The sequence below is a fragment of the Arachis ipaensis genome, chromosome B04 (genome assembly GCF_000816755.2).
Source record: "Arachis ipaensis cultivar K30076 chromosome B04, Araip1.1, whole genome shotgun sequence".
Classification (NCBI taxonomy): Eukaryota; Viridiplantae; Streptophyta; class Magnoliopsida; order Fabales; family Fabaceae; genus Arachis; species Arachis ipaensis.
Genome location: NC_029788.2, coordinates 1,134,063 through 1,147,441, shown reverse-complemented (window position 1 = coordinate 1,147,441; position 13,379 = coordinate 1,134,063). Strand labels below are relative to the sequence as shown.

General features: G+C 31.9%; 1 protein-coding gene across 1 annotated transcript in view; it reads right to left on the bottom strand.

Annotated features, from left to right (window-relative positions):
* Positions 1 to 5,197, bottom strand: part of LOC107638338 (protein SIEVE ELEMENT OCCLUSION B) — a 9,889-nt gene extending 4,692 nt beyond the window's left edge. Inside the window, exons 1-3 of the mRNA XM_016341568.2 lie at positions 4,950 to 5,197; positions 3,234 to 3,323; positions 1,433 to 1,902 (exon numbers count right to left, since the gene is read on the bottom strand). Of these exons, the coding sequence (XP_016197054.1) occupies positions 1,433 to 1,902; positions 3,234 to 3,323; positions 4,950 to 5,141 (752 nt within the window). The 5' untranslated portion in view covers positions 5,142 to 5,197. The remainder of the gene's footprint in view (positions 1 to 1,432; positions 1,903 to 3,233; positions 3,324 to 4,949) is intronic.

Genomic DNA, 13,379 nt, shown 5'->3' with positions numbered 1-13,379 from the left:
TTAGGTACTTTTAAGAATATTAATAACTTTTAAAAACTGCAAATAAGCACATAATTCTTTTTATTTACTAAATAAAAAACATAGTGAAGAATTTTTTCAAAGAATTATACCAAACTAAGTATAAATATCTTACAGTACTAAAAATTAAAAAGAAATTCTCTTGCTTAAAACTTAATTAAGCAAATGTATACATGGAAGAAGAATAATATATTCTTCTAGTTTTTAAAAGGAAAAATTTATATTCAAATGCATTATTTAATATTCTAAAAAGATAAAACGTATTCAATATATTTTGGATAATATTAATTATACATATTAAAATTAGTATTTATTAGAAATGTTAACTTAAAATTAAGAACTTAAAAGATGAAATAGATAAAAATAAATGAATAAAACAGCATTAAAAGAATGGATGACTATAAAAAAACTGAAAAAGGAATAATGAAATGGTTAAGTAATAAGTAATATAATAATATTGGAAGATAAAAAAAATCAGCTAAAACGGCCTAAATTTGCCTTCTTTAATATTTATTATTAATTAGTAAAGATTCATATACAACTGTTTTTATATGAATGTAATAGTTGAGAATCGTTAAATGATGATTTAGTTAAACGTGTCAAATTATTTATCAGTTCTTAAATATCAACTTACTTTATTAATTATCGTTAAAATTAATAGGGTAAATTATATTTTTTTGTCTTTGAAGTTTGTCAAAAGTTTCAAAAATACTCTTAAATTTTATTTTGTTTCAATTTTGTTCTAAAGTTTTCGAGTTACATCAAATATATCCCTAATAGCTAATTTTTAAAAAAACTTAGGATGAATTTAGCAACAATTTTACAAGAACAACTTTTAACACAAGCAAATCAGACTTAGGAGTCATGCATTATTACTTGATTGATCCTAAACTTTTTAAAAATTCAGCTGTCAAGAGTATATTTGATACAAATCAAAAATTTCAAAGGCAAAATTAAAACAAAATAAAACTTAAAAATATTTTTAAAATTTTTAATAAACTATAAAATAAAGTTTTATTTTGTTTCAATTTTATCCTACAAGTTTTCGATTTGCATCAAATATACTCTTAACGGCTAAATTTTCAAAAAAATTAAGACAAATCTAACAATAATGATGAAAACTATGTTTGATTTGCTTGTTTTGAGGGTTGTTCTTATGAAATTGTTGTTGAATTGGTATTAAATTTTTTGAAAAATTAGTCGTTCGGGGTATATTTGATGCAAATCGAAAACTTTTAAGACAAAATTAAAACACAATAAAATTTAGAGATATTTTTAAAATTTTTATCAAACTTTAGGAACAAAAAATATATTTTACTCAAAATTATATTTTATTCAATTCATAAATACTAAATAAAATAAATATAGACTATTTTTTAGTCTTCCTAACATTAGCATAAACAATAAAGCTTACTTGGTATGATGAGTGGTAGTGAAGTAATTAATTTGAGCAGTACAAGTGACAAAGGTGAAGATGGTCCAATAAACAATGACAGGGATCTGATGCAAAGTTTGAGACAAGATGGGAACTTCTTTTATGTCATATTCTTTACTTATGAGCTCCTTCCACTCACTGATGCATGCAATCATTTGCATTACCTTCTTCACCAAACCATTCAAAATAACAAGCTCTTCTGACTTCTCCCGGAGGCTTGGAAGCCCGTTCAACTCCGCCAATGACTTTTCAACTTCCTGGAGTTGGTCAACTACTTCACCTTGACTTTGACTTTGACTTTGTGGAATGTGGGATAGTTTTCCAAACTCCAAGGCAAATGCTGCTTCAACTATTAGTGCTTTTGCATCCCAAGAATATGCCTTCAACTGTTCCAGTATCAACATTGTTGTCTGATGCGCATACTTATCACCACGTCCTGTGCATAACATCTGCCATATTTGTTCCAAAAACAAAATATTTTTCTATAATTAATATCTGATTATTTAAATAATTAGTTTCTGCAGTCTTTATCTATCATGGCAAAGACTGCGATGACCGATGAGGACTTTTTCTTCTTAAGTAGAGTTTCCGTTGTCTTAGAATGAATTTGAGAATAGTATTTAGTAAGACTGTAGCAATTTTTTGTTTATTTTTTTTCTTAGTTGTTTATTTTCTTTTAAGTCACCAAAAAAATATTCGCAAAGCATCTTACTCATTCCGAATTTTTGCAATTTTGTTTGTGTTTTTGTAATGAATTACATATAACTTTTAGTTACTTATATATATCCACATAAAATGTTTAACGAGTAAAGTATCGTTTTTGTCTCCAACGTTTGGGGTAAGTCTCAAAGTTGTCCCTAACGTTTGAATTGTCATATTTAAGTCCCTAACGTTTCAAAATTGACTCAATGTTGTCCTACCGTTAGCAATCTGTTAACGGAATTGACGGCGAGACAAAATTGAGACGATTTTGAAACGTTAGGAACTTAAATAGGACGAAAACATTCGGGACAAAAATGATACATAGAAATAAATTTTAATTTTATCCTTCACCAATATTAATCTTTTACAGTATATAGTTATTCAATTATTTTTTAATCATATTTAAGTAAATTACACTTAATCACATTACTTTGATTCTAAATAAATTTATCTTTTTTATAATTTTACTCTTAAATATTTTTACTCATCATGAAATATTTTTAAAAAGACTAAAATTACATTACTTTATTGTATATGTATCATTTTTTTCCCCACAAATTTATGTACTAATCATTCTACAAACATTTTATGATGAGTAAATATTTCTAAGAATAAAATTATAAAAAAAAATTCTCTCAAATAAAATTAATGTGATTAAGTGTAATTTAGTTAGATGTGATTAAAAAAATAATTGAATAACTATGTACCATAAAAAATTGATATTATTGAAGGATAAAATTAAAATTTATTTCTATATTATTTTTGTCCCCAACGTGTTCGTCCTATTTAAGTTCCTAACGTTTTAAAATCGTCTCAATTTTGTCCCGCCGTCAATTTCGTTAACAGATTCCTAACGACAAGATAATATTGAGTCAATTTTGAAATGTTAGGGACTTAAATAGGACAATTCAAACATTAAGGACAACTTTAAAACTTACCTCAAACGTTGGGACAAAAACAATATTTTACTGGATATTTAACAATCACCTATAACTCACATGGCATAGTCTTTTCGTCCTCACCTAAAGATTTCGGGTTCGAATCTCATTCCTAATTGTGAAAAAAAAAAAAAAATCACCTGGCAAGCAATCCGTTTTAGTTTAGCCGTGAGTTGTTGAACACAACCGAAGCTCGATCCTTCATGGAATTGATCACTCTGCTGGCTACCCTGTTAACAAAATAAAAATATTGTAAATTTTGTTGATTTTATAAGTTAAAATGGTAGCTGGGAATTGGTTTTAATTATTAATATACGGAATAAATAATTAAAAGTAAAATAGTTATTTTTTTATATTAAATTGTTTTAGAGTTAGGGGACTAGTTAGTGTAGTGTCTTTAATTTATTCTTTAAACTAACACTTTGCCGGACACTCTATGTCCAATAAGCCACATTTTTGTAAACGCAATAAATATAAAAAGGAATTATAATTTAGTGGTTAAAGAATACGTTGGAATATAACTTAAAGGAATAAGTTTAAAGGAAAAGTCTAGGGGCCAGCAGTTTTGTTAAATTTTGGCCAGCATGTAACCAGCACATAAAGGTGAGTTATTGGATGAAATCTCACACCAATCTCACACCATTAGATCATTATTGATGGCTATTTGATGGCTATTAATCACAAAAATTGCTGGCCCCCTAGCATTGCTCTAAGTTTAATTGATCAAAATTAAACTATCTTAATTTTCTTTATATATATACATATAGAAAAATGTATCTATATCTATCTTTTTAATCCAATGTATCTATCTATCTTTAAACTTAACATTCTCATGTTCGCAACATTAATTTACTATTTACTACTATTATTATTAATATTTCAGCCATGTAAAATATTTTTTATTTTTTGCAGCGAGATAAAACTTTTAGTTTAACTTTAGATAGATTATATATTTTTTTCAAAAATACTATTCGTATACCAAAATCAACCACTAAAATTAGTCACTAATATATTTGTGTATAAATACATGTGTAATTTAATTTATTTTCAATGTGTATTTATATTCCAATATGTATTTAATAATGTGACTAACTTTAGTGATTGATTTTAGTATAAACGTTGCATAGACAGTATTTTTTTTTCCACATATAAAGAACAAAAAATAGTTCTAAATTAATTTGATTCACCTAGTTTACACTTTATACTACTTTATGTTCCCATCAATTTTTTGTCAATAATTATTTATATAAAATTCAAGAAATTTAAAATGTTAAATATTTCATCAATCGATATTGTCACGTAAAATAAAAAATGCAGTTATCTTGATGTGAAGTTGATAATTGAGAGTCATTAAATAATAATTTAGTCAAACCTGTCAAATCATCTAACGGCTCTTAATTATCAACTTCACTGCACCTACTTTCTACCTTTCATTAAACATACATGACATTTAGACAAGAATTAGATGTCTTGACATGAACTCAATCTAAACTAGAAAAAAATAAAAAGAAAAGTAAAACAAGTTGTTAATATATATGTTTGATTTATGAGTGAATATCCACCCATCCCCTCACAATTATCTCGAAAGAACAGTGAGATTCCAAGAAAAAAAAAACACCCAATTCGGTCCTTGATATTTTTTTTGGACTGATTAGTCCTGTGCCAAAAAAAATAACATTCACTTTTTTTGGCACAGGGGCTAATCAGTCCCATAAAAGTAAAGCTCAGAAGCCGAATTGGGTATTTTTTTTGTCGAGTGCCTCGTTGTCTTTTGAAGTAATTGTCATGCTGCTTTGGGTTTTTCTCTTGATTTATACATGATATGATAAAGAAGGAAATAAAGTGAAGTAAATTACCTTGTTGATGAGGCAATCAGTAATTGCAATAGAGTGGTGTATAACATTTGAAGCAACACTGTGAAGACATTGAACATCACATTTTTCAACACAATGGAAATGGGTTTTGTATACATTCTCAAGGATTTGATCATCATCTAGTTCAAGAGGGCTTTGAAGCACATTGCTACTTGCAATTTGATAATTCGACATCTTGGAAATGAATGATGATGGCTACATATATTTAGTTCAATGGCATATCAGGATCTATTTATACATTTTTGGAAAGAGGCCAAACAGCACTTTATAATGCTATGCCTAGCTCTATATATCACACCACAATAATAAATAAAGAAATAAAATAAAAAGGAAAATTAGCCTAGTGTTGGCCAGAAAATATGACAAGGTATTTTTGTACAAATTGAATAAACCAAAAATATTAAGAATAAAATTAAATGAAATTAAAAGAAGAATCCGAGTCTAAATAACTCTTAGAAAATTTTATGATTTCCATATGTAAAGCTATGGTCGAGGAGACTAGGTGGATTCGCCAATGTAAAAATTCAAATTGCAAAAAGAAAAGTATATATAAGAAGATAATGAATTTAGTGGACAATGTATAATAGTATTAAAAAAGAAATTAAAATTAGATGATAATCAATTTCAAATAATTTTACTGTTTGAATTTTAAAAAAATAAGAATTTGTAAATGGTGCAATTATTATACGGTAATCTCTTCTTTCTACGTGTGATTTTCATTCTGTCGAGCCTTTTTCTCGCCCATTCCCTTTCCATCACTCCGGTCAGTCGCCGTCAAGAACACCAGCCAACGCTGTCCAGCTCCCCGCCGAAGCAACGGGAGATCGCGCCGGAATAGCCCCGTGCAGGTCCCACCGCAGGCCGCCATCTCCCGTCGCACTGTTCGAGACGCACATTATCTCCGTTCTATATATCCACATATCCACAATCAATGAAGATACAGAATCAATGACAGAGATGGCAAAAAAGTTGTTGGTGGATGGCTTTGGTTGCTATATATCCACATATCCACAATAAATGAAGATACAGAATCTTTAGCTCTCTTTTCTCTCTTCTTTAACACCTCTGATTTAATTCTACTATTTTTCACAATCTAGTCGCCGTCGGCTCTCTCCACCCGGCAAATGTGATGGACGTTCAATTCACTAGGTATGTAGATAGTTATTTTAATTCTTAATTGGATGGTTATTTTGTTCGATTCAATTTAAGTATATATAATTAACAAATGCTGAATGGTTATTTCACCAGATAGCCAGATGATAATTTTAACTACGTGGATGGTTGTTTGATGATGATCCCACGACGGTGACAGGGGAGGGGCTATAGGGGTGGCTGCCGGCTGGGGAGGAAGAGTGATTTGGGGGTGAAAACTGTTTGTAATTTAGAATTTGGATGGTTATTTCTAAAATAACTGAATGGGAGTTTTTGGAATTAGAATAATTTATGGAGTTGTTTTTATTTTTTATCCCTATTGAGCTAAATAATCAGCCCATTGGATTTCTCATTGTCTCTCTAGCAGAATTGATTCCAAAAATATGAAGCAATTGGCGTGATCGACCCATGCAAGCATGCAGATCAAGATTTGTATTGAGTACGTTCTTACTCTAATTTGTATTTCATTTCTTAACTCTGATATTATGTAAAGATTAGGGTTTTAGATGTATTTGTTTTGCTTGGATTTCTATAAAGTGTAAGGAAAATATCTTGAATATTTATTGATTAGTAATTAATTTTTATGTACGATCAGTGTAAAGTAGTTTTACATGTACATTCAATTACGTAATGACACATTAGTAAAAATAACTATTTTTTATATTGATCGCGTGAATGGACATCTAAAAGAACAAATGTAATTGCACGATTGTGTACTGTCAATGCTTTAAAATGAAACTCTATATGTATGGATGTATTTTCAAATATATATATATATATAGGCATGTTTATATGCAGTGTTTTGATTGTAAAACACTTATATCCTTTCCTCTTTGATAAACTTTTTTGGCTAATATCCATAAAAAAGTAGTTTTGCTTCCAAAAAATGGATCTTGAACAAAATTATCTAAGTCTTTATTATTATGTCTTGAACGAAAATAGAGCTTCACATAAATTGCCAAAATTAGAAAGCAATAAATTGTAGCCTAAGTTACTAAACAAATAATATGACTTTTATTGTATAATTCTTGAGTTTAGAATAAGCTGAATGAAACATGCTTGATTCTTCAAAACGTAACATTAATGTTTTCATCAAAGAAACTACTATTGACAATAGACATGATCAGTGACATTTTGTTAGGATTCCCCTACTAGTTCTTATAATTACGCTTTTCTTGAAACCTAATTCATTTTTAACAGAATGAATTGATGAAACCAACAAGAAAGGAATCGGGTAAATTGATAAGGAAAAAAAATTGATATATACTTCAATTCCAAAAGATAAGAGCCATATAGTGCATGTATACGATAAAGATGGAAACTCAGGTGCAGTCGACTTCACGTGAAGTTGATAGCTGAGAACTGTTAGATGAAAATTTAGTCAAATCAGTCAAACTATCTAACGGCTCTCAACTATCAACTTCACGTGAAGTCGACTGCAAATTGAGTTTCCACCATATGATAATAGTATATATTTTGTAACAACCATTAAAGTGAAAAAGATATATGGGGCTCTTTAAGAATGTTGCCATCAAGTGTGACATTCAGAATATATATCATTCATAAATAATACTTGTGTAAACGTGATTGCACTCTCGCCTTCTTTATGTATCTTCATTCTAAATCTTTAAAAAACTGTTACGTGGTCACTTCATGCATCGGATCGGACATGGAACAGAGCTTGAATTTGTAGGAATTAAAAGTTTGACAAGAAATAATTAATATATATAAAATATCATGTTTTATGGTTTAGTTTGCAGCTTTCTTTGTTCACGTGTAACACATTTTTTTCTAATACATGGATAATATTGGAAACTAATAAGAGAGGAGACTTGTGAACACGCTTGTATGAACAAGAGTAATGATGAAATTTTAGATTTTTTGGTCATAAAAATTCCCACACTCTATTATAAAATTATTTTATTTAAAAATTTAAATTCTCACACTACATTATAAACTTATTTTATTTAAAAATTTAAATTAATAAATATGGATAATTATATTTTTGACAAATACAATATAACGTACAACTTATTTATAGTTGTCCAAAAAAAAAATAAAGTGATAAAAATAAAATATTTTATAAGAAAAAATCATGAAATATCATCCTAATACTATTCTAACCTTCGCTATCAAACTCAAGTCAGAGATAATAATACTATTTTTAATTTGGACGCAAAATTGTGAATTCTATTAGGATGATAGGCTTTGGTAAGGTAGTTTTGTAAGGTTAAAATCTTAAAAGTTGAATAATAAGAATAAGATTGTCCTATTCTAAATATAATAAAAACAAAAAAATAATTATAAAAAAACTAAAAATATTTTAAAGAAAAGATTAAATAACATAATGATATTTTACTAAGAGATTAAAGACAAAAAGTCAACTTAAAAAAGATTTAAAATGAGAATGTATCATAACACAAGAAAAGAGTAAAAATTAAAATTTAGTAAAAGATTGAAGGCAAAAGGGACCATGCTGAGAATGAAACAATGTATTATAAATTTAATATTAGAAGAGATGGTTAGAGACTTTATTAAGATTTTAGAATGTATACCCTTTTAGAGTGTATGTCTGACGAGGATAGCGGTTGCATCTCTCTTACTTACTACTTAGTTGAAATTAATGGTGAGACACCCATAAGAGTGCATATTGTTTCTTCAACTGACAGCATACTATGACGTCAAGCTCTGCGACGATTATCAGTTGTCAGAATGTATGTGGCTTTGTCCATTAAACACGTATGCAGAATGTACGCAGTTGGAAAAAATCATATTTAGGCTTAGCCCCGAATAATGTCGGGTTACAAGTAATCAACCAATGCGTGAATTTATGGCCTGTTTAGAACAAACATGCATCACATTGATTACCACATTTTTTTATGCTTAATTTCTGTGATTATATTTATGCTTGTTTTCTTTTTTTCCTGTGTTCTGTAATAAATTTGTAGTTATTTCCTGTTACTGATTTTGGTTACTGGAATGGATTAGAATCTAATTAATGAGCAACTGGAATTAGGATAGACGAGCGAATACTAAACCTTGAACATAGAATTAACACGACGATTTAAAATGATAGAGCTATTGCTTAGCATTATTAGAAAAATCACTTTTAACAGTCATTTATTTTGCTTTTATCGACAATAAAAATATCCGCTGATTCATTTACTAGCAATTATTAGACATTAGCTGTCTTATGCTTTGTTACTAAAAGATTTTAACGGCAATTATACATTGCTGGTAAAGACCTTTTTAATAGCCGCTAAAAGTTATAACTTTTAGCGGCCATTTTTTTGACAATTTTTATGGCCACTAAAAGTAATTCTAATATGGTAATGTTATTCACTTTTAGTTGTCATTACTATTGCTGCTAAAATTCATTTTACCGGCAATTTATATGGCCACTAAAAGTAACTCTAAATTTGTGTATGTCCACCAAATGTGTTAAAACCTACTCCAGCTGATCGGCAGGTAGAAGCTGTGTATGTCCACCAAAGGTAGATGCAGGAGTACCACCCAACGTAAATGAACCTCCTTGATAATCAGTCGGTGCTTCATTCAGATCCACGTTAAGATCCACTACACCTCCCTCAAATTATGGCCTATAATCACCACCTGGGCTGACAAATTAGGCAATCTCGGCAAAAAATCACTACCCGCACCAAAAACCTGCCCCATCTGCCTCGGACTACCGAAGTCTGAAAATAAGGTTGATGTCTCAACTTGGGAACTTCCACCCCCCACCCTTGGCACCACTACCAAATGCAGACCCCCAGCTCCTTCTCCTCTAGGACCTACAAAACCACCAGCTCCTCCCCACCTAGTGTTACCCCCACCCACTCCATAACTAGAACCACTCACACCTCCTCCCGAACCGGAGCTACCACCACCCCAACCCCAATCGAATCCACCTCCACCTATACCCCCACCCCCATTACTTCCATCATCATCATCATCATCATCAATGTCCTGTTCCTCATCCAACACCAACACATCCTCGAATCCTGTTACCATAGGCTGGCTGTATCGGGTGCCAACGTGCTCACAAGTTATCCTACACCTATTGTCTGGCACGTTTGGTTCCTGTTGTCTTGCTAGTGCAGTAATATGATCTCGAACAGGAGCATCTGCAGGAATCCCTCCTTGGTGAGGATCTACAAGTAACCGATCATGTGAAAAGAACCTACAGGCTACTCTAAACCACCAATCAAGATACATAGCCGAAGGTCGAGGGTCTAGAACTAACTGAAACTCAAGCACGCTCTGATGTCTTTGGTCCTAATATTGGTGCCATGTGGCGAATACTTCAGGAAACCATTGGGTCGGTCCTCGACCATCCTTCGACAACAGAAAGTCAATGTTGATAGCTGGTTCGGGGATATGCTGGATTTTCCTAAGCTGAGATAAAATCCTGTCAACCTGATGCCGCTCAATTGATGCAAAGTAGATCAACGCAGTAGTCGACTTTCATAATAGTGTGTGACTAGGCTTGAGGATATCAGGATGGACTACTTGGATAACCTCAAGAGTGTTGTACTGAATCTAAATGAACTGCAACATGACAATTAGTCAAAATTAACAAAACCATAAATAGATACATGTAAGTATTATGTCATAAACCTAAACAATTACCTGGTACAATCGAAAGCGATTAATGAAAGCTTATACTTACATCATCTACACCCAACCTGTTTAGCCTTAGTCGAGTAGCGATGACCCGAGGACCCTTCTGGTCTGACGATGGCAGGTACCTACCTCACTTGGAAGATTAATAATGATAAGCATTAAACTTAGGAAAAAGGTTCATGAACTAGTGCACTGTAAATATCATCCATGAAAAGTACTCACCTCGATGCAAGCAGCCAAAATATGGTGTCAAATCCTCTGGGCCTGAACATGGAAAAATGCTAAAAAATCCAAGATTGCAGCAATGCCAGTGGCCCAACTAGGTTCTTAACATTCTGGTTAGCAACTTTGTAAAGACACCTATACAACCAAGACAAAGTAGCCGAACCCCAGCTATACTTGCCGAGCCCATCAAGGTCCGCAACATACGGAAGCCATCGTAAATGAACCCTAGCACTAGACTAGTTCCTGCAAAGCGTCGTGGACAACAACATCATAATATAACAACGCGCATAAATATGTACCGTTGTCTCCGATGCATTGGCAGGCAAGACTTTGAACTTGTTCTGGAACCACGAAAAAGAAACTTTAAACTCATCGATACAATCATCTGGTAGAAGTTCACTGAATAACTCTCCAAACCCACCCAAGCAGGCTTTCTCCCTCAATCAACTACTTGAAGTCACTGAGACACCCACTAACTGCATGTCCATCAATAGGAAGGCCAAACTGGTTTACCACATCCTGCAGAGTTATCGTGCACTCCCTGAAAGGCATATGAAACGTATTGGTATCAGGACGCCATCGCTCCACAAATGCACTGATCAGCGGCTCATCAAGCTTAAACCAATAATCATTCAGCCGATCAACATGTAGTAAATTGCCATGATCTAAGTTGGACACTACAGGGTCATGTATCATCATCTTCTGTTGCCTACAGACACTCCTAACACATCGAGTTGGCTGATAAAATAGAAATATTAAGGCCACAATTTATGGGGTCAGTATACACATAAAAATATATATAATTCAAAGTAAAAAAAGAATACGGAATAAGCTAATGACGTAAAACAGGCCAGGTTATAGGTATTTATTATAATATCACAAGTCTACCATCACAAGCATAAATATATCATAAACGAAATTTCTGAATTTAAGTCTTTAGGTTCACCTAAGTCTAACATGCTTTACAATCATCCAAAAACCTGAAAATTCACTAAACAATAAAATCCTAAATTTCATAATCACAAATGTTGTAACAGTCAATTATAACTATCGGCCTTTAAATCAGCCAAGATCTTATTAGATATTCATATTGAAATTAGATTAAATTCATCAGGATATAATTGGCATCAACTAAATCAACTAAATACGGATTTTGATAACTAACATCTTCATCGATAAATCCGGCAACATGCACAATACCGTTCAGGAGGTACATATCTCCCTCGTTGGCGGTCATCCTTGCCTCAAAGCTGATTCTTTCCACTCTGCCGCACAAATCGCCACTCTGTGCCACACTCTGCCACACAGTGGTTGCTCTGTGCTACTCGCCGTCGCAACCTCATCGCTGTATGCCGCACGCTGTCACTCACTGCCCCTTCCCCCACTGCTGCGGGCTCACTTCCTCCCCAACCTTCTCTCCGACACTTAGATACGGTGAAATTGGTGGCAAGGTTAATCACTACAACGTCTTCAGCTTCCAATCCGAGTATAAATCGTCGCAGTCTCCTCAGGGTTAGGTAAGTTGAGGGTAAATCGTGGCTGGTGTGGAGGGTGTGCAATTTTGAACATAAATCGTGGCTGAGTGCTGAGGGTTAGCTGTTGCACATAAATCGTACCAATTCCTTGTGTTTTTATCTTGAAACACGTAAATCCTCCCATTTTGGGATGATTTATACACAACTTGTAAAGTTGGCCACTTTAGAACGATTAATGAGTGTTTTTTCAAAAGCTATCTATGCATAAATCGTCCTAAGGTGTAATGAATAGCATATTATATAAACCACAAGACCCTGAAACGATTTATATATTATTAGAAATAGGAGATTCACGTTTTAAAAATTATTTTAGTAGAATCAAATAATTTTAGAAGGTTTTATTTTATTGGCTCTAGTAGCTCTATTTTTGGGTTATGGGTAGCTCTTTGTTGTTTATAAGATTTAATTATATTTGGATAAAATGTAACAATTTTTTATAGTTAAACAAATGAATTAATTAATAGCAAGTTTGTATTCGGAGGTTTTGAATTGGCTAGCTAGTTTAACATAAAATATGTGACAAGTATCACAATGATATCAACAACACTCAAAGTACATTGTTTTGTCCCGAATTTTACTTTTATTATCTTTTAGCGATGAGATGCTCTTTTCGTATTAATATGTAACGAAATTCTTTTCTCAAATTTTTTATTGTTGAGATATACATGTTCATTGGTGAACAGAAAAAGGGTATGGCAATCTAATCCTACAATGGCTTTGTAAGATATGCTCTTTTCCCCCTAATCACATCACATCCATCTCGAACAAGTTAAAATGGTATATTAATACAGTTCACATGATGACAAACTTAAGGGACACAAAAGCTACATCAAATTTTTTATATATATTCACAAAAAAATTCTTCCTGTCTAGTAAA